The sequence below is a fragment of the Pseudonaja textilis genome, chromosome 6, assembly GCF_049901715.1.
Source record: "Pseudonaja textilis isolate UNSWEBS1 chromosome 6, rPseTex1.2, whole genome shotgun sequence".
Taxonomy (NCBI): Eukaryota; Metazoa; Chordata; class Lepidosauria; order Squamata; family Elapidae; genus Pseudonaja; species Pseudonaja textilis.
Genome location: NC_141995.1, coordinates 49101483 through 49122452, shown reverse-complemented (window position 1 = coordinate 49122452; position 20970 = coordinate 49101483). Strand labels below are relative to the sequence as shown.

General features: G+C 42.4%; 2 protein-coding genes across 3 annotated transcripts; both read left to right on the top strand.

The window, feature by feature from the left end:
- The first annotated feature begins 6547 nt into the window (after positions 1 to 6547).
- On the top strand, positions 6548 to 8638 carry LOC113435666 (uncharacterized). Its single transcript, XM_026699631.2, has one exon. It carries the CDS (start codon positions 6872 to 6874, stop codon positions 7661 to 7663), a length of 792 nt encoding a protein of 263 aa, XP_026555416.1. The 5' UTR covers positions 6548 to 6871; the 3' UTR covers positions 7664 to 8638.
- Positions 8639 to 12330: 3692 nt separating this feature from the next.
- Positions 12331 to 20740, top strand: CHRNA9 (cholinergic receptor nicotinic alpha 9 subunit). 2 transcript variants are annotated; one of them, XM_026699820.2, is made up of 5 exons: positions 12331 to 12453; positions 14272 to 14417; positions 15503 to 15657; positions 18319 to 18851; positions 19795 to 20740. In XM_026699820.2, exons 1-5 carry the CDS (start codon positions 12399 to 12401, stop codon positions 20352 to 20354), a joined length of 1449 nt encoding a protein of 482 aa, XP_026555605.2. In that variant the 5' UTR covers positions 12331 to 12398; the 3' UTR covers positions 20355 to 20740. The 2 variants fall into 2 exon arrangements, with proteins under 2 accessions (XP_026555605.2, XP_087792687.1); XM_087936561.1 differs by lacking the exon at positions 19795 to 20740 and adding an exon at positions 19286 to 19387.
- The last annotated feature ends 230 nt before the right edge of the window (positions 20741 to 20970 follow it).

The window sequence follows — 20970 nt, the reverse complement described above, 5'->3', positions numbered from 1 at the left end:
TAGAAGGCTTAAGGTATGATTTGCTTTTAAGTTTTGAATAATTCCATTCCACAACGAATAAGCATTTGCTTGGTTCATAAAACAAGGTTTTATTAGGTTTGGTTTTACAAATTTCTACAGAGGAATGTGATGTAATTAATCTTAATTTTTTAAAGGTGAATCTTTCTTGAGCCTCAGTTAATAACAAGAGACAAAAATATTCTGTTCAGGTTGATTTTATTTTTATTATAATCCAACATGAAGGCTTCTGCAGGAATATTAGGAAGTAATTTTAAACTACATCTTACTTCAAAGAATTTAAATGATTTATCACTTGAAAAGTTAATTTTTAAAAAATACAAAATACAAAAACATCCAGTCAATGGCACAGCTAATAGATTTTCTACACTAGAAATAACAAACACAAAAGTAAGCTATAGTAATCTTTTGGCTGTTTTGTTTCTGTTAGTATTAAGTATGTTTTAAGTTTACTCACTAACATTATATGAAGAAAAATGCATAACTGGTTTACCATCATCTACCTACAGCAAAATCCCACACGTTTAGACGTAGGTTCCACTGTGTTTTATACTTATGCTCATGTGTATTTAACAAAAAATCACCAAAGATCCTGAATGCACAATAACATGAATCCTGAAACAACTTGCAGATAAAACACATTTAAGAAATGAGAACACTTAACAGTTTGGTGAGGAGGTCTTTCCTAATGCTAATTTAGCAATTCAATGCTAATTTAGAACGACTGATGTTTGTAATCACATACCTTTAAACCTAGTCAGTTGCACTGTTAAAAGGCAATCTTATCAACAGAAATCAGTCTAATCTCATCAATGGAATTAACACCATGACCCTTTTTAAAAAATGCAAACAACAGAGGGTAATTCTTCACTTCTGCCTGTGCCATGCCCTCCCTCAATCACCCCCAAGCAAATACACATTATTTTTATAAAACGGACCACAAAAATGAAGGAAATGTAGCTACATTATGCCTCCAGAACTGAGGAAAGAATGGGCTTGTGAGCATTTTATTAACGTGTACAGTAAACAGAATTTCCATTTATGTAAAATTGAACTTTTTCTATTGTATAAGGATAAATTAACAGGCAAAGTTCTTAATGGCAATCTTAACAGTTTAGTAATTAGCAGAAGTTAATCTAAGTCTGTTTGGCCCAAACGTTATTTTCTTAATTCTCTTACTAATTAAAGACTATCACATGGCTTAGTCAAAAGTTTCCTGCTCAATTTCATCTTATGCTCCCAGAGATTAATGTTAAAATTACATCTTTCTGATTATCTTAAAATTTTAGGCTTTCATATTAGGTTTACATTCTTCTTTCATTTAATAATTAGACTGAAGAGTTCCAAAAAATATGGAAACTTGAATTTAATTCTGTGATATTTCTATAGATCTGGTACTGTTTTCCTATTTTATTATTTTAGATGATCAAACTGAGATATTTACATTTTGTTTTAGAATCCAAAACATTTTCTCTTTGGATAGGTTAAGTATTCACTTTATGAGACTTCGTTATTTTTTCCTATAACCAGGATGGATTTTATTATTAACATTATTAAGTACATGAAGTTTGATGTTTGACTGATCTTTCTTTTCATGAGCTAAGAATACTATTATTTTTGAATTAACTCAATATACAAAAGTTATCTTGCCCATTTTGGACATAAACGCTTGCACTTTCAGGCATCATAGGTAAATCTAAATACAGGTAGCCCTCAACTTATGACCAGAATTGAGTCCAAAATTTCTGTTGCTAAGCAAAACAATTGTTAAGTGAATTTTGCCCCATTGTAGGACCTTTCATGCTAAGGGAAACACTGCAGTTAAGTTAGCGAAATGGCTGTAACTTTGGATGGTCACTAAATGAACTGTTGTAAGTCAAGGATTACCTGTACATCTTAGTTCTCTAGTCAAATTGCAAATAAGTGTCCCCCTCTTTAATAATAGCCAGGCTGATAGTGTTAAACTATGGATGTAAAATATACCTTTTTGCCAATATATTATTTTTTTGTAAAGAAAACATGAGCGGTTTTATTTTACAATAAACATGTTAAAAGACAAATAATGTAAAGTTCAGCAGGTAGAAATAAAACAGACACATTCTGGAAGTATTTGGACTTGATGAAGTCCAACAGGATGTTGTCAAAAGTTTTCAGAAACATTTAACAGACCCATCAAATTAGAAACTGTATTATAGATATTGTATTTTTTAAAATAGGAGTGGGATTTTTTAAAAAATAGGTAAATGTTTAATGAAACATGGTGCTGCAATCTAGCCCAAAAGAAGCTGGTTGGGGAACGTGATGGCACACACACTAAAGGAAACCGGGTAACCACAAAGATGTTTTTCGTTTTATACCGGAAACACCTGCCCCTCCAAAGAAAAGAAAAAAGTAGTTCACTCAAACTGTGTTGAAGAGAAACCAAACGCTTTTCTTCCTATCAATATATTTTAAATTTAATTGAACCAGGCAATTTATTTCAAGAAATTTTTCCAAATCAAAATAAATGCATGCTCAGGAAAAGCAGGGGGAAGACAGTGCTTTCTAGAGGAAAACAGGCAGTTTCATATTTTATAGGAAGCCAATTGCTACTCATGTTTACTCAGAAGTTATTGTGCCACTAAATCCTGAAAGTGTGTGTAGTCTTAATTTTCAGGAAAGTGGCTTTTTTTATTTATTTCGTTTCTTTACCTCAAAAAGCAATTTTCTGCAAATAGAATAGAATAGAATAGAATTCATTATTGGCCAAGTGTGATTGGCCACACAAGGAATTTGTCTTGGTGCAAATGTTCTCAGTGCAAATAAAAGATACATTCATCAAGAATCATCAGGTACAACACTTAATAATAGTCATAGGGTACAATAAGCAATCAAATCATACTAGGAAACAGTCAATATAAATTGTAAGGATACAAGCAACAAGGTTAGAGTCATAGAGTCACAAGTGGGAGAGGATAGGTGCTAAGGAGTGATGAGAAGATTAATAGTAATAGTAGTGCAGACTTAGTAAATAGTTGGACAGTGTTGAGGGAATTACTTGTTTAGCAGAGGGATGGTATTCAGGAAAAAAATGTTCTTGTGTCTAGTTGTTCTGGTGCGCAATGCTCTATAGTGTTGTTTTGAGGAAAGGAGTTGAAACAGTTTATGTCTGGGATGCGAGGGGTCTGTAGATATTTTCGCAGCCCTCTTTTTGACTCGTGCAGTATACAGGTCCTCAGTTGAAGGCAGGTTGGTAGCAATTACTATTTTCTGCAGTCCTAATTACTCTCTGGAGTCTGTGTCTGTCCTGTTGGGTTGCACAACCAAACCAGACAGTTATAGAAGTGCAGATGATAGACTCAGTGATTCCTCTGTAGAACTGGATCAGCAGCTCCTTGGGCAGTTTGAGCTTCCTGAGTTGGCGCAGAAAGAACATTCTTTGTTGTGCTGTTTTGATAATGCTTTTGATGTTAGGTGTTCATTTTAGGTCATGTGACAGAACCTAGAAATTTGAAGATTTCTACTGTTGATACTGTGTTGTCTAGTATTGTAAAAGGTGGTAGTATGGGAGGGTTTCTTCCAAAGTCTATCATCATTTCTACAGTTTTGAGTGTGTTCAGTTCTAGATTGTTCTGGTTACACAAGGCAAGTTGTACGTCGTTTAGCCTAGCACATTTAGGTTAGTGCACAAGCCTGTGTAAATGTGGTTAAGTAAATATCCCCTTTGGATCAGATTTATCACTTGACTGTAAAATTAATGTCCCAAAGATTATTGGGTAGGAACAAATTCCATTAAATGTATGTGTCACTGTTTTCAAATGTACTTATATAGGATTAAACTACATAATTGTTTCTTAATTTCCAATTTAAAAAATGCTTCAAACAGTGTTTATTAAAAGGGGAGGGAAGGGAAACCAATGATACATTCAGTATATGTGATATATCAGAAAGCAATAATCAAACAGAAATCATGGATTACACATACAATTAAAAAACAGAAAATACTGATTAAAGTTAGCATACCACAAGTGGCAAATTATGGGTTACATTACTCTTCCCCAGATGGGTTTGTATCATAAAAGTTGCAAGTGTTATTTTTTTTTCTTTTGCATCCTTCTTAAAACTTGCCAATGTATAATTTTTCTTTTGTATCTTTCTTAACACTTGCACGTGTATTCAAGGACTTCCAGAATACACTCTCTATTGTTCAGTATCAGTTCACATACTAAAAACAAATGGCCTGAGCTCAGAATTTTTAAAAATATTTTCTTGAAGTTAGAAAAGAGGCCTAGACTGTCATGCTAAAAAGCTAATATTGAAGACTAAATGCTTTTTCCAACTGGATTTTGAGTTCATTAAAATCCAGTTGCCTTTTGGGGGGAGGGGAATCAACCATGGCCTGGATGATTGAGAATCTCCGTATGAAATGAAGCCCCCCCCATTCCAGATAATATAATTAAACATCGGTCCAGTTCATCCCAAAGGTGCTTTGTTTTTTCAAGAGGCAACTGGACTTTCTGGTTTTTCTTTGCACACATTTCGCTTCTCATCCAAGAAGCTTCTTCAAGCTCTGAAGAATGAACTGCAAAATGAATCCCCCAATTTCTCACAGAAGCAAAATTTGGAAGGAGGAAATACCTTTACAGGCCTCACCAAATTAACTTGGGCTCCATTTTTTCCCCATACAGGCCCTTGCTGAGGTTTTTTTTTAAAGGTTTTAAATAACATTTGCTTGTTTTTAACCATTTAGTGGGGTGGGACTCTTGTGCCTTTATAGACAAGAGTTTCCCAATGCTACTCTGCCAGGCCCAGCTTCTTTCAACCGTTGTTTCCAGCTTCGTATCAGCAACATTCCTAAACTTTAATTACTGTAGTTAGTCAGCCTCTTATCTAAAAAAGGCTCAAATTAGCCTTGAACTATTTTGAATTTCGCGCTTCTAAGCCAACCTCACGTTCACCCAAAGCACGCGGTCTTGCAATTTAAAAGAGCCAATCAGAACGAGCAAAGGATAGGCCCGGCCGCTCATTGGCTTCCAGGAGAGCCCACTTCCCCTCTTGCCTATAAAAAGGCCGCACTCGGCCCTAGTCAGAAGAGAGATTGCTGGTTAGGTCTGGAGTCGCCCGGTTTGAAAATGAGCCGCCTCAGCCCTTTCGTTTCCAGGCCCGAAGATATCGATTGCTGCTTCTGGGAAATGCTGCTGCTCCTCGCCGGGGAGCCGGCCTTCGAATTCCTGAGGGAAGCGCTCTCCGCTCCTCCCGGATCGGCGGACGAAGCTTCTTCCGTCGACTCGCCGCCTCACCGAGCCGATGTTTCCGTCGCCGAGATGTCGGAAAGCGGCTTCGGGGCGGCTTCGGATTTACCTCACGAGGAAGACGGTAAGCCGCGAAAAAAAAAGAAAAAAGGGTTCACTTCCCTTTGGGCATGCGCAGAAAGCGGCACGTGCCGAAGGAAACGGACCGTTTTCCCTCGGTTTTTTAAAAATTAGGTGCATGCGTGCTGAGGGGGAACTAGTTCACTGAATTTTTGGTTCCCAGGCGCATGCGCCAAGCGGTTTTTGCCTTTTTTTTTTCTTCTTCTGCGCTTGCGCGCCGAGGTCTGGAGGAAAGTACGCGTGCTCTTTCAGCTGCCTGTGCTTTCGCAGGGAAGGCAGGAGATCTTTGTCCTGTTTGTGATCTGGTGGGGGTGTGAAGATAGGGGCTTGGGACTAAAGCCAGAAGCTCTTTTAATTTATTTTCCGATCGATCCTCTACCGGTTTGCCTGGTCCTTATTGACCTAGGGGACGCGCGTTTCTTAAAGAATGCACTTTATGCTTGTTTTCGTTTTTCTTTGTCCCCTTTTTCGGCTCCCAACCCAGGAAATCGTTCGCCCTTTCGGTGTGAAAAGTCCCTTTTGGGGAGGTGTAACTCATATAGTACCTAAGATTTTCAGCCTAAGACAAAGGTCTTCAAACTTGGCAGCTTTAAGACTTGTGGACTTCAACTCCCAGAATTCCTACTCCGGTCATGTTAGCTCAGGAATTCTGGGAGTTGAAGTCTTAAACTGGCCCAAGTTTGAAGACCCTTGTCTTAGGCAGAAAATCCTAGGTGCTGCAGCAGAGGTCTCCAAACTTGGTGACTTTAAGACTTGTGGACTTCAACTCCCAGAATTCCTCCTCCAGTCATCTTAGCTCAGGAATTCTGGGAGTTGTTCCACAAGTCTTAAAGCCTCCAAGTTTGAAGACCCCTGCTTTATTTAGACAAAAGTTTCTTCCTAGGTTAGCAATAAGTAAGGGGAGATTGGGGAAAATGGCTGCCAAAGCTTTCTGACAGTAAAAGGGACTGTTATCTATTTCAGGCCTTGCTCCCATTTAAAAACCCCATATAAAGCAGGGAGGTCTCCGACTTCAACTCCCATAATTCCACAGCCAGCTGGGAGTTGAAGTCCACAAGCCTTAAAGTTGCCAAGTGTTTGTGCACTAGCTTGGTAGAGCCAATATTGCAACATCCCTTGTTTCTAGACCAGGGGTCTCCAAACTTGGCCAGTTTAAAGACTTGTAGACTTCAAACTCCCAGAATTTCTCCTCCAGTCATGTTAGCTCAGGAATTCTGGGAGTTTGAAGTCTACAAGTCTTTAAACTGGCCAAGTTTGGAGACATTAGTTCTAGATGTTTTAAAATAATGTTGCTATTTGTGAATAGTTGCTGATGGTTTATTTTTTATTTTTTCTGCTTTCCAGGGGAAGGGGCTACTGGAGGCCAAGCCCCTGGCAGCTTTTCACCCCGTCCTGTAGGCCGGTGGTCTATCCAGGCTCTGCGGATCCTTGAGCGATCAGGGCACCCCAGGATTTGGAAAATATACTATGGTGGCTTGCTGCTGTTCATCGCCTATCGCGCGATGGTCAGGTTCCCCTTGGTTTGGCCCATCCCAGGACACCAGATCCGAGGCTTCCTCCTCTCTCTGGATTCGGAAGGTGTCTCTGCCCCCAGAATCCTGACCTACCTCTCTGGCCTTTCCTACATATCCCACACTTTCAATTTCCAGGATCCGCTTCAGGACCTGTTCACTTCCCACATGATCATCTGCATGAAGTGGCAGCAAGAACCCCCGATCCCGCTGAATGTAGAGACCCTGGAATCGGTGCTGGGAGCTCTCGAGAGCGTCTGCGACGACATGTATGAATGCCTTATGTTTCGGGCGGTGTTTCTGTTGTCTTTCCATGCTGCGCTTCGCCCTAAAGAGATTGTGGCCAAGGACTGCACCACTTTCCACCCGGAACTTCTTTGCCTGGATGACATTGAACTGGGGGAAGACTGTGTGGGCCTCCATATAACGGCTGCCGAGATGGGTTCCGGCCGCTTCACCTACTGGTTGAGACCCTCTGAGCAACCATGGCTTTGCCCTGTTCTGGCGCTCAAGAATTACTTGGCAGTGAGGCCTCGTGGGGAAGGGCCTCTCTTCTTGTATGGCAACTGGCGCCTACTGTGCAAGCGGCGATTCTTGGATGTGTTTCATGGAGCTCTGAGGCGACTTAACCTCCCCACGGAACGTTATCGCATTCGCTCTTTTTGGCTGGGCTCGCTCACAAATGCAGTCAGCTGTAATTTCCCAGAGAGGGTCATTCTTCAGTTAGCCAGGTGGCCATGTCGACCACTTCCTGGAAGACCAGGAGTTAACAGCCAACCTTAAAAAAAAGCCAAAAATTACATTGATGCAAGTCAGCCTTAACTATGGACTGTGCTTAATTTTATTAATAATTGCAACATTCCCAGGGCGTGGGACTGGTATTTTGGAATCAAACTTTCATAAGACTGTTTTCTGTAGGGAGACTGTTTTTGTACAACAGTCGTAACTTTTTGTCTATTTCATATTGAAACAATAGAGCAAAGGTCTTCAAGCTTGGTAAGTTTTAAGACTTGTGGACTTCCAACTCTCAGAATTCCTGAGGTAACATGACTAGAGGAGGAATTCTGGGAGTTGGAAGTTCCACAAGTCTTAAAACTTGCCAAGTTTGAATACCCCTGCAACAGAGTCTAGCTTTGGGTGTGAAATTTTGGATGATGTGCTGAATATTCACTCCTTTGCTGTGACTGTTGCATAACTTTTTTAAAAAATTCCTAAGGAAAAGCCATATTATAACCACGAAGACTAGCTGTGGGGGTGAGGCTCAGGTGCAGTATTTTTTTAAATACTCCTCAAACAAACACTACTGTATTTGCTCAAGCAAACACTACTGTATTTCTCTCAGCAGAAAGGATGAAGTCTTTTGGGTTCCTTAACTTGAGAAGGGAAAGGGCTAACTCTTGTATTTTATAGGATGTATTACCTATAGAAACAACCCAAATGTATTTAGAATATTCCTGCAGAATCTGCATTTTAATGTTAATGAATAAATGAACTATTTTCTTCTGTGCTACAAATGGATTTTGTAATGTTGAATAAAGTCTATAAAACTTCAGTGGTATCAAGAGACTTTTATTTTCTTAAAACTTTTTAACCTCTTGTCACTATCTCAGCTATTGCTCAAAGTATAAACTTAACTTTTCATCTCCTTTTGGGTTGGGTTTTCTGTGGTTCATTTTCTCCAGGCCTTGAAACTCAAATGGAAGACGGGCACAGATAGCACAGGAAAACTTTACATTCCTTCACATACATTCAGTTTTGCATCTACTAAGATTTATGGAGATTCTCAGTCACCCTGCTGGTGGTTGTCACAAACAATGCTTTTTCAAGAGGCAGTTGGACTTTATGAAATATATATACACAAAATACCACTTGTGCATCATTACAAAATCTCCAGAACCATAAAGCCTGCAAACTTGAAATTTGACACGTATGTTCCTCTTGGCTTCTAGGGGTTCACTAAGAAAGGATTTTTCCAAATGACCATAAGAGCATTAGTATTTTGTATATAATTATTATTAACATGCTCTGATGCTAAGGAGTTCTACTCCCCCTCCCCACCTGAAAAAAAGAAATCTCTTCCAAATGCAAAACACAAGCAGAGGAGAGCAGTTTCAGAGCACCACGCAGCTTTAGTACAGAATAGTTGAGCTAAGCCATGCCCAGGCTCCTTGCTGTCTCCTTGCTTGCACAGAAAATACAGTTTCAGTTTCCAAACAGTCCTCAACTCACACTGACAGGATGCTAGCCAGATGAATACTGGTGGATGCTGGTAGGCAGAGGCAGAATTTCCCGCCCCCCCTTATTTTCCTCCCCAAAAAATTAACCCGACCACATAGTTTCACAGCAAAGCATGGGTATCAAGCTAGTATTTCATATTTTTTTGGTGGGAACCCAGCCTGTGTGAAGAGTGTCAGATTTACCATGTTGCGTCAACCCAAATAGGAATATTTGTAGCTCAGAGTTGAACTGGGGATCCTTGGTTCTCTGAGCTTGATGGTTTTCTTGCAGGCGTGTTTTTTTTTTTCTAGTGAGACCTAATACCTCCCCAAATATGGGACGGAGCATGCTGCTTCCACTTACGCCTTTCAGCTCCAATCCAGGAGCCCTCGCAGGCAGTCGCTTTTGCAACAAACTATTTTTGTGTTCAATTTTTATTTACCAACAACAAAAATCTATAAATCTACATCGAGCGACAGTATCTACAAGTATTTACGTGAGCTAGCCATACTCTTCTGGGATGCAAACCCAGGCTACTTGCTTATTACTCTCTTACTTGCTCTCCTCACTTTGCTAGCTATACCACGGGAGAGATTAATTTTCTTGCAGACATTTTATGGCCCAAGTAGGAAATAACCTCAGTACTAGAAGAGGACAGGGTTTTATTTATTTTTATTTCTCAATTGCTTACAAGATAATAGGTATAAGTAAAAACATAGTTATGAATACATGGATATATATATATATATATAAGATATATATATATATATACATATACATACATATATATGTGTGTGTGTGTGTATGTATATATATATATATATATATATATATATATAAGTTAAGTTTTCGCGGGTACTTACATGTATGGCATTCAGCTTTGCTCGGGTATTTTCCCACGTCATAGTAGCTGTGCTTTTAAAGTTGTAGCGATGTTTCAGCAGAATCTCATCTGCCATCATCAGGCTTCTGTATAGGCCTGATGATGGCAGTTGAGATTCTGCTGAAACGTTGCTACAACTTTAAAAACACAGCTACTATGACGTGGGCCCCCTACAGACCTCTTTACAGAGACACTACAGAGTGGAGGAAGAAAAAAGTTATGGGGTCCTTGGTGCTCTCTGAGCTTGGTTGTTTTTTTACAAACATTTCACAACCCAGCTAGAGAACATCATCAGCGCTAGATGTAGGTACCAGTAGGTATGAGCTAGGTAGCACCGATGATGTTATGTAATTGAGTAACGAAATATCTGCAAGGAAGCCACCAAGCTTAGAGGGCGCTAAGGACCCCACAACAAACTCTACTATAAATTGAACAAAGTCTGTGTCAACTCAGGAAGCTCAAACTGCCCAAAAGGAGCTGCTGATCCGGTTCTACAGAGGAATGATGGAGTCTGTCATCTGCATCTCTATAACTGTGGTTTGGTTTTGCAACCCAACAAGACAGACAGAGGGTAATTCAGAGGGTAATTAGGACTGCACACACAAAAAAATGGCTACAAACCCGCCTTCAATGTAGGACCTGTATCCTGCATGAGTCAAAAAGAGGGCTGTAAATACTGTATTTTCACAGCCCTCTTTTTGATTCTACAGACCTCTCATATCCCGGACATAAACTGTTTCAACTCCTTCCCTCAAAACGCGCTACACACTACACACTCAGAACAACTAGACACAAGGACAGCTTTTTCCTGCAAGCCATCACTGCTAAACAAATAATTTCCTCAACACTGTCCAACTATTTACAAAGTCTGCACTACTATTACTATTAATCTTCTCATCACTCTTTATCACCCCTCCCCTCCCACTTGTGACTGAATGACTGTAACTTTGTCGCTTGTATCCTTACAATTTTTATTGACTGTCTCCTAGTATGATTCGATTGCTTATTGTACCCTATAGCTATTATTGTTGTACCTTATGATTCTTGATGAATGTATCTTTTTCCTTTTTATGTACACCAAGAGCATTTGCACCAAGACAAATTCCTTGTGTGTCCAATCACACTTGGCCAATAAAGAATTCTATTCTATTCTATTCTATTCTATTCTATTCTATTCTATTCTATTCTATTCTATTCTATTCTATTCTGTTCTGTTCCATATTGTCCATTCTATTCTATTCTAATCTAATCTAATCTAATCTAATCTAATCTAATCTAATCTAATCTAATCTAATCTAATCTAATCTTCCCTATCATATCCTTTTCTATTATATTCTTCTCTTCCCTATTCTATTTTCTATGCTATGCTATGCTATTCTTCTCTTCTATTATTTTCTCTTATATTATCATTTTTCTATTCCAGTGGTGGCTAACTTTTTTGCCTCCTATATGAAAAATTGTGTGTGTGCTTGCATGCTTGCTCTTGATTGCCAGCACCCAGAAGGCAATGGACCCCCCACAGCCCCTACATATGCGCGCACAATCCCACCCACCCACCCCATCGCCCCTTACCTGCACTGCACCTCACAGCTGATTTTCGACCAGTTTCAGGCCTTTCTCGGCCTCCCAAAGGCTTGAGGAAGGCTTCTGCAGGCTTCTACAAGCTTTGTAGGCCAAAATCTAGCTCCATTTCATCACTTCCTGTTTTTCTGAAAATACTGGAAGTGACGAAACAAGGCTAGTTTTCGGCCTGCAAAGCCTACAGAAGCCTTCTTCAAGCCTTTAGGAGGCCGAAAACGGCCTCAAACTGACCGAAAATCAGCTGTGAGGCGCGCACATGTGCAGTGAGGTAAGTTTGCCTGCCGCTTGCGTGCTGGCTCCAATGGCTTTGCATGCCACCTGTGGCATGCATGCCATAGGTTCGCCATCATGGTTCTGTTCTGCTCTGCTCTGCTCTGCTCTGGTCTACTCTACTTCATACTGCTCTACTCCATTCTATTCTAAAGTCTAGGCAAGCACATTCACAGTTGAAGGTCAACCAGTAATAAGTCAGAAGGAGGTGGAATGACTTGAGTAGCAATTTTGTGTATGTCTTCCACAGGTGAGAGCGCGTATGTAATTCTATGAACCAGAGAAACGTGAGCGCTAAGCTTGAACTCCGTATCATCCGCTGGTTTCCTCCCGATACCCTTCGCTTTGTTCCTTGGTAGCTAATTCTCAAGTTACCTGCTGGCACATGTTACCTGGCATGAGGGAGCAAGATCACAAGACCGAAAAAAACAAAAGGGATCTCACGGAAGACCAACCAAACTGGCTACAACCTGGGAAACAGGTTCCTGCTGTCACCTGTGACAGGTTTGCAAAGTGGAATGGTGGATCTTCTCATTGGCAAAGCACTGTAATTTGTCCATCTGCGCAATGAGGATTATTAGCATTTACTCTCTCGTGGTTTTCACAGCCGGAATGCTTCAAGGTAAGTAGGAAACTTGGCAGCTGGTTGAACGACGGGGAGAAAAAATAGTGTCCAATTGCTTCCCCTGCAGTGCTATAATTTCCTTCGTAGATCGGGGGGAATCATAATTTCTAGAAGGAACCAATGGTTTTTGTACAGGTAGTCCTTGAGTTATGACCCAAATGGAGTTCAACCATATATGTTGCTAAGTGAAACATTTGTTAAGTGAGTTTGGCTGCACTTCACCACCTTTCTTGCTGGTGAGTGAATCAGTGCAGTTATTAAGTTCAATTTGCTCCATTTTATGGACACGGTCATTAAAGTGAATTGGCACAGTTGTTCAATTGGTAACCCGGTTGTTAAGCAAGTCTGGCTTCTCCCATTGACTTTCCTTGTCAGAAGGTCACAAAAAGGGATCACGTAATTCCCGTGGGATGCATAAGTGCGAGCCAATTGCCAAGCGTCTGAATTTTGATCATGTGACTGTGGGGATGCCGCAAGCATGGTCGTAAGTCTGAATCATTCCATCTTGTTGCCAGTCGATTCCCTGCTTCTGCTTTTTCTGCAGAGACCCTGGGAAAATCCCCCCAAAAAGTCTGCAGGAAAATTCCCCACCCCGTTTTCCTACCAATCGATCATTCTTTATTTGGAATCGCAGGATACCATCTCCAGCTCCATTCTCAGGGGCAGAGAGAGAGAGAGAGAGAGACTTTTGGCGTCATGCAAGGAAAGCAGCAGAAGCAGCAGAAGTCTTTCTTTCTCTCCCCCAAACTCCACCAGAAATGAGTCTTTGCCGGTGCAGCCTCTTGGAGCAGGAAGCCTTGCAGAATCCCAAAGACTCATTTCTGGTAGAGTTTGGGAGTGACAAAGAAAGGCTTTTGCTGCTTTCCTTGCATGCAAGAAGAGGGAAGCAGAATGTTGTGGTTCAGCGGCAACAGGTGCGGGCAGCTGAGGTCTTGAAGAGTGAGGACTCAGATGAGGGGCCTGCGTGTGATGCAGGGATAGGGCCAGGACCATCAGGGAGTGGAGTGCTGCCTTTGGAGATTGTGGAGGCTGGCAGCAGTGATGAAAAGGTCCCTGAGGAGCCTGTGTCCAGTGTGCGTGAGCACAGGGCTGCTCAAAGGAAAGAGCAGCTGCAGCAGCATGGGCAACTCGGTAGTAAGGCTGCAAGGTGATGGCCCCTCCCATAAGGGATAAAAGCCAGCTGAGAAACTGGAGTTCTTTGCAGGAAGCAAAGAAGTTTTGGGACTCAAGCCTTGTGGACGTTTGGACTCTCTTAGTTTGTGCTTGGAGAGTCTTTGTGTTTGAAATATTTCCCGGCAACTTTATCTAGTGTTCTTGGAAGCCTTGCACAACCTTGGCAAGGCTTGTTCTTATCAGAGACAATTAGTTTGAAACAGCTTTTTAACCAGAAAGGAACGGAATTTGTAAAGAATCATTAAAAGGTTTTGCTGTTACCTCCGTCTGGTGTTTGTTTCATTGGAATAAGGTTTGGGTCAGAACATGGAAAAAAGCAACCCAGTGGCCAGGCCAGGTGCATGGGGCTGGTGGGGCAAGTTCCCCCTCCCTCAGCCCCTTTCCCCCCTCCTCTCACTACCTGGTGTTGTTTGCAATGCAAGCGATGCAAGCCTTGTGTTTCTGCAGGCCTTGCGGGAGGCGCAGCCTTGTGTTCCTGCACAGCCTGGATTAATTGCTTTGGGGGGAGTGCTTTGCGGGGTGATATTTCTCTGCAGACCACCAAAATTTTCTCGTGGACCACCAGTGGAACACAACAACAGTTTCCACATGTCTTTTTTCAAGCGACTGTTTTGAACCATTTCAATTTGGTTTCCCATCCAGGCACTGGTGCAGCGCAAGGAAAATATGCCCAGATGCTGTTTAATGAGCTGTTTGACGACTACTCCAATGCTCTCCGGCCTGTTGAAGACACAGATATGGTGCTGAATGTTACCCTTCAGATCACACTTTCCCAAATTAAAGATATGGTAAGCATCGAAAGCATGTAGGCAGAAGAATAATCAACGTTGAGCTCTCCAGTTCAAATCTCGTTGGGTTGGTTGGAATTTAAGAAGTTGTGGACAATGTGATGACCCAGCGTGGGATACAAAACAAACACAGTCACAGAAACCTGGTGAAGCCCCTTTTATTCCTTCACTTTGCTTCCAAGCTCCAAATATCTGACAGAAGACAAAAACAGTCCCACACAAACAGTTACACGAAGAAGGAAAAAAAGCCACACAAACCAGGCAACATAAGGGCTGGAGAAGGTCGACAGATAACACACACTGGGAAGGATGTCAAACTCAAAGAGGAACTATAAACTAGAGATATTTACATGCTTTGTTTCCAGTGTTCGCCAGTATGCAGGTCCAAACTCTTATGCAGTTGTCCCAGCTGCAGCCCATGAGGAGGATCAAGGCTCTCTCCTCCCGAGTAGACCACGTCTCTCCCTTATCCTCTCCTCCCTGTGTGCCCTAGGTTGGAGAGGGGATGGGCCTGGGTCCTCCTCTGAATGCTCAGCTGGCCTCTGCCCTTCCCCAGCCTCCTCCACAACCCCCGGAGCCACCCTTCCACTCCCTGTCAGCTGTTCCTCCTCTCCCTCAGAGTTAGTCTCCACCAGGGGCACGGCAGAGAGTTGATATATAGAATAACAGAGTTGGAAGGGATGTTGGAGGTCTTCTAGTCCAGCCCCCTGCAAGCCTTGTGTTCCTGAGGGCCATGTGGGCGGTGCAGCCTTGTGTTCCCGCACAATTAATTGATTAATTGCTTTGAGAGGTGCTTTGGGGGTGACATTTCTGTGTGGACCACTAAAATTTTCTCATGGACCACCGGTGGTCCCTGGCCTACTGGTTGGTGACCACTGCTCTGGGCAATGATGTTAATCCTCTGAAGTGCTGTCCTATCTGCCACTGTGCAATTGGCAAACCATACAGAGGTGCAGTAAGTTAAGATACTCTCTATGGTGCAGCAGTTTTTCATTCAGTTGTTTTTTTTAGAGGTTTAAGTTGTGGCAGGTCAGTTAAACGCCTTCCAATGTTCCCCAGTAAAGGTTACAATTATCTTACACTAGGACGAAAGAAACCAAATTTTGACAGTCTACCTCTGGATTCGCCAGACGTGGTACGATGCCTATCTGAAGTGGGACAAAGACAGATACGATGGGTTAGATTCCATCCGGATCCCTAGCAACCTGGTATGGAGACCAGACATTGTACTCTACAACAAGTAAGTCTGTCTGGAATATTTGCTCTGCTCAGTGCTTTGCAGAAATGAAACTAGCCATTCCCCGCATCTGGTGAGAGTTATCTTTTAAAAGCCTAACCCCCAAGGACTCTATTGAAGATGTTTCACTTCTCATCCAAGAAGCTTCTTCAGCTCTCCAGAGCTGGAGATATTTAAACAGAACCAACTAACCAGAGCCGATGGAGCTTCTCTGAAATATCTTCAAAGAAAAACCAGAAAGTCCAGTTGCCTCTTGAAAAAAAGAAGCACCTTTGGGATTCTGTTTAAACGAAGTGCAGAGTTACTATGTAGAGCCTCATGAGATACAGAATAAGTATCTCTGGACCTTGAACAATCAGAACTATGGACTAAAGAGATATCGTTTTTGTCCAACTTATTTAATCTCTAGTAATGATTCGGTTCTTCTTGCAATTCTACCAGGGGATTATAATTACAATCAGGGAGTGGGCTGCTGGGGGCTCACAGGGTCTCAGGAGAGTCCCTAGCTAAGACTCTGCAGGGCTTGGAGAACCCCCAATAACCTCAGAAAGACAAGGAGCAAGGGAAAGCTCTTAATAGGCTTAATTGAACTTCTGGGCATTCAGCCAAGAGCATTTCACACCTCGTCGAAGTGTTGCAACCTAGATAAACGATCTATTCAGCGCTTGCGAGGGAGAGCCATTGAGAAAATCAGATAACATTAGCCACTAGCCTCTGAGGAGATTAATTCCCAAATAATAAGAATCACGTAACTCACCAGAAACTCCACTAAGATGCCAAGATCCCTCTCACTGTCACTGCTATTAAGCCTGGCTTCACCCAGTCTTTTATTTAAGTATTAAATGCATGAAATAACAGACAAGTTTTTGGTATCTTTTTTTTAGGTAAATAGGGAAAAGAAGTGATGTCGAGGTCACCACACTCATCCAGTCACATGACCGCCCAGCCACGCCCAGCCAGCCAGTCATTAGGGCAAAGAGCCCCTTGCTAAATAGTTCGAAGCCCATCCCTGATTACAAGGCTTGGTATCTGCTCTTCTGGAGGAAACCACTGTTAACTAACTACTGTTAACTAAGCTCAGCTAAAAACAACTCTGCATTGCTTTCTGGTTTCTGATTTTTTTTCCTTTTGGGCCAGCAGTTGCTTGTGTCTTTCCTGCTTTCAAGTTTTTTCCTGGTTATGATAGTATAATCAACTATAACTACCACCAAGAGCTGTGATGGTGCAATGGTTAGAAGGCAGTATCGCAAGCTAACTCTGACCACTGCCAGCTGTTCGATTCTGGCTGGCTCAAGGTTGACTCAGCCTTCTGTCCTTCCAAAGTCGGCAAAATGAGGACCCAGATTGTTGGGGGCAAGAGACTGACTCTGTAAGCCATCTAGAGAGGTCTATAAAGCACTGCGTGAAGTGGTATATAAGTCTAAATGCTATTGCTATCTTTAAAAGCTGTGGTGGTGCAGTGGTTAGTATACAGTAATGCAGGCTAGCTCACTGCTTGCTCCAGCATTTCGATCCTGACCGGCTCAAGGTTGACTCAGCCTTCCATCCTTTTGAGATAGGTAAAATGAGGACCCGCATTGTTGGGAGAAATAGGCTGACTGTAAAACCACTTAGAGAGAGGTGTAAAGCACTATGAAGTGGTATATAAGTCTAAGTGTTATTGCTATAGAGCTGAAATGTTGAAGGCCCAAGCAAAATCTGAGCCGGAAAACACAGGGTTAGCATCCAGCTCATGTGTTTGAAGCAGGACTATAGAGAGGATGATAGGCAGGGAAGCAAGAACGTCTTTATATGTCCCACAATTCCCCAAGACACACAATAAAACTCTGCATTACATAAGAGAGCAAACCAAGCCAAGGACGGATGGGACAAAGTCACTGCAGCCAACTCACTGCAGCCAACTCAGTGCAGGATAATTCAACAAATACAAAATTTAAATTACTCTCAGTGGAACAGTGGCCAATAAAAATGAAAGAAAGTCAATCCAGAAATACACGAGTTACAATAATTTCGAACAAAAACGTGGTCCCCAATAACACAAGTAACTGAATGAAATGATTAATGCAACGTTGAATAGTCTTGCGGCGAGTTGTCCTAAACTCCTTGAGGAGGAAACTCTCATAGCCAAGATAATTCCACACCTCATGACACCGGGAGCATTGTGGTGTGTTCTTCTCAGGGGTGGGATTCAGCCGGTTCAGATCGGTTTGAGCGAACCGGATGTTACATCTGGTTCACTGAATTGGGAGTTGAATCGACCGGCGGGCCCCTCACGGAGTCTCCATGTGGCCCATTTTGGACGCAGGTAAGAGCAGGGTCCATGCAAAGGCTCTGAGAAGGCAAAAACAGGCCTTCCAGAAGTCCAGAAGTGGGCCTGAGGGAAGGGAAGCGGCCCAAGGGAAGCCTCCGAACTCTGAGGAAGGTGAAAAACAGCCCTCCTGGAAGTACCAGAAGTCCAGAAACGGGCCTGTTTCCGGCTTCCAGTGGGCCTTCAGACCCTGGGTGAGACCGTTTTCGTCCTCTCAGAGACTCGAGGGAAGCCTCCAGACCCTGGGGAAGGCAAAAAATGACCCTACCGGAAGTTCCAGAGGGCCATGCCCACCATGGCCACACCCACCCAGCAACTGTTTTTCTGATGATCTGTTTTTTTGTTTTGTTTTTTAGGGCCGATGATGATTTTTCGGAACCGGTAAACACCAATATCGTCTTGAGGTACGATGGGAAGATCACTTGGGATGCACCAGCCATCACGAAAAGCTCTTGCGTGGTGGACGTATCCTACTTCCCTTTCGATAGCCAACAGTGCAATCTGACTTTCGGTTCTTGGACCTACAATGGGAACCAAGTGGACATCTTCAGCACGTTAGACTCTGGTGACCTCTCGGACCTCATAGAAGATGTGGAGTGGGAAATCCATGGCATGCCAGCTGTTAAGAACGTGATTACTTATGGTTGTTGTTCCGAGCCTTACCCGGATGTTACCTTCACTCTCATCTTGAAAAGGAAGTCTTCTTTCTATATCTTTAACCTGCTCCTTCCTTGTCTCCTGATATCGTTCCTGGCTCCACTGGGATTCTACCTTCCTGCAGACTCTGGAGAAAAAGTATCTCTCGGAGTTACAGTGCTGCTTTCTCTAACTGTCTTTCAGCTCATGGTTGCCGAAAGCATGCCGCCTTCTGACAACGTGCCCTTGATAGGTAGGTATTTGCATCTATCTATATAACTTCCAGGAGATAAATTGTTCTGTCCTAGGCTTTCCCAAAAAGCACTAAGGAAACTCTGGGTCCTGACAAAACCTCTTTTATTAAATGAATGTGAATTTATTGCATTCACATTCAGCCAACGGCCTGGCAAACAGTCTTTCAAGGGTATAATTATTAGCTCAAACCTTATCTATCTTGGAAAGCTGCCCAGTAAATATTTCCACACACAGTGCTGACAGGGAAGGGCTGGGCACAGAGTCTTTAGGTTACACAGGCTGAAACGAATGAATGAATGAATTGTTTCCTGATAAACCCCCTCCCCTTTTGCTCCTTTTTTAATCCTTAAGGCAGGGGCCATTCATCGTCCACCTGTGGCCTTACTCTCCTATGTCGACCCTGAGTCCTTAATTGTTCCTTCCTTTTGGCAGCTCTGCACATGCGCAGGCTGGTTACCGGTTCCAGAAGTTCCCCCACCTCATTGCTGTCCGAGTCCAAAGGCAGCTGATGACTTATGGCCATTTTTCACACAGATGACCATCCGTACAGTCACATGATTTACATTTGGATGCTGGACTCTTGACTCACATGTATGACGTTTGCAGTGTCCCTGGGGAGGGGTCAGTGATCCCCTTTTGCGACTTTCTCACAAGCAAGCAGACTCAACGGGGAAACCCGATTCACTTAACCATGTTTACTCATGGAACAATGGCAGCGATTCACTTAACAAAGCGGTGAGAAGAGTCGGAACACGGGGGCAAAACCCACTTTACGAATATCTCACGTAGCGACAGAAATTTTGCGCTTGATTGTGGTCCTCTGTGGACAACTATTTGTATTTCATTTGTTCTTTCTTTGTGGCTCTGATTTTTTGCATCCCAGGGAAACTATTTGTATTTCATTTGTTCTTTCTTTGTGGCTCTGATTTTTTGCATCTCAGGGAAATATTACATCGTGACGATGACAATGATTACTGCATCGACGGCGCTGACTATCATTATAATGAATATTCATTACTGTGGCTCCGGAGCCAAGCCCGTTCCGCAGTGGGCAAGGGTGATCATCCTGGACTACATGTCTAAGATCTTCTTTGTGTATGACGTGGGTGAAAATTGTACCAGCTTGCAGTGTGCGAAAGAGCAGGACTCAGAGTCACCACCAGCCCACCCAAGTCCAACAGAGCATGGTGGGTATGAAGAAAGGAAGAAGACCCTTCCTAAGGGGGACAGCATGGACAGGGACTCCCAGAGGAAGCCGATGGATGAAGAGAATGAGGCGAACGGGCTCGGGATACGGGACCCGGTGAGCTGCTGCTCTTGTTACCGAGCATTAATCCAGAATATTGAATATATTGCCGATTGCGTGAGGCGCCACAAAGCCAACCACGCCAAAGGCATCGAATGGAAAAAAGTCGCAAAAGTGATGGACCGTTTTTTCATGTGGATCTTTTTCATTATGGTCTTCTTCATGAGCGTTTTGGTTATTGGGAAAGCTTTCTAAGGAGAAAGAAAGAGAGAGAAAGAAAGAAAGAGAGAAAGAAAGAAAGAAAGAAAGAGAAAGAAAGAAAGAGAGAAAGAAGAAAGAAAGAAAAAAGAGAGAGAGAGAGAGAGAGAGGAAGAAAGAGAGAGAAAGAAAGAAAGACAGAAAGAAAGAAAGAGGGAAAGAAAGAAAAAAGAGAAAGAGAAAGAAAGAAAAAGAAAAAGAAAGAGAGAGAAAGAAATAAAGTGGAAGAAAGAAAGAGAGAAAGAAAGAGATAGAAAGAGGGAAAGAAAGAGAAAGAAAGAGAGAGAAATGAAAGAGAAAGAAAACAACAGGGCTGCAATTCTGATACATGTTTCTGGAGATCACGGTTTTTATTTATTTTTTAATAATAATTTGAATTAACTAATTTGAATTGCTAAAATGGTTCATTTTAATAATTTTGATTACAGGTAGTCCTTGACTTACAACACTTATTTATGACCATTTTGCACACTGACGGCCATGACAGCATCCCTGTGGTCACGTGATTTACATCGGGATACATGGCCACGGATTCACATTTATGATGGTTGCTGCATTCCGGAGTCATGTGATTCCCTTTCTGACAAGGAAAATTAATGGGGAAACCAGATTC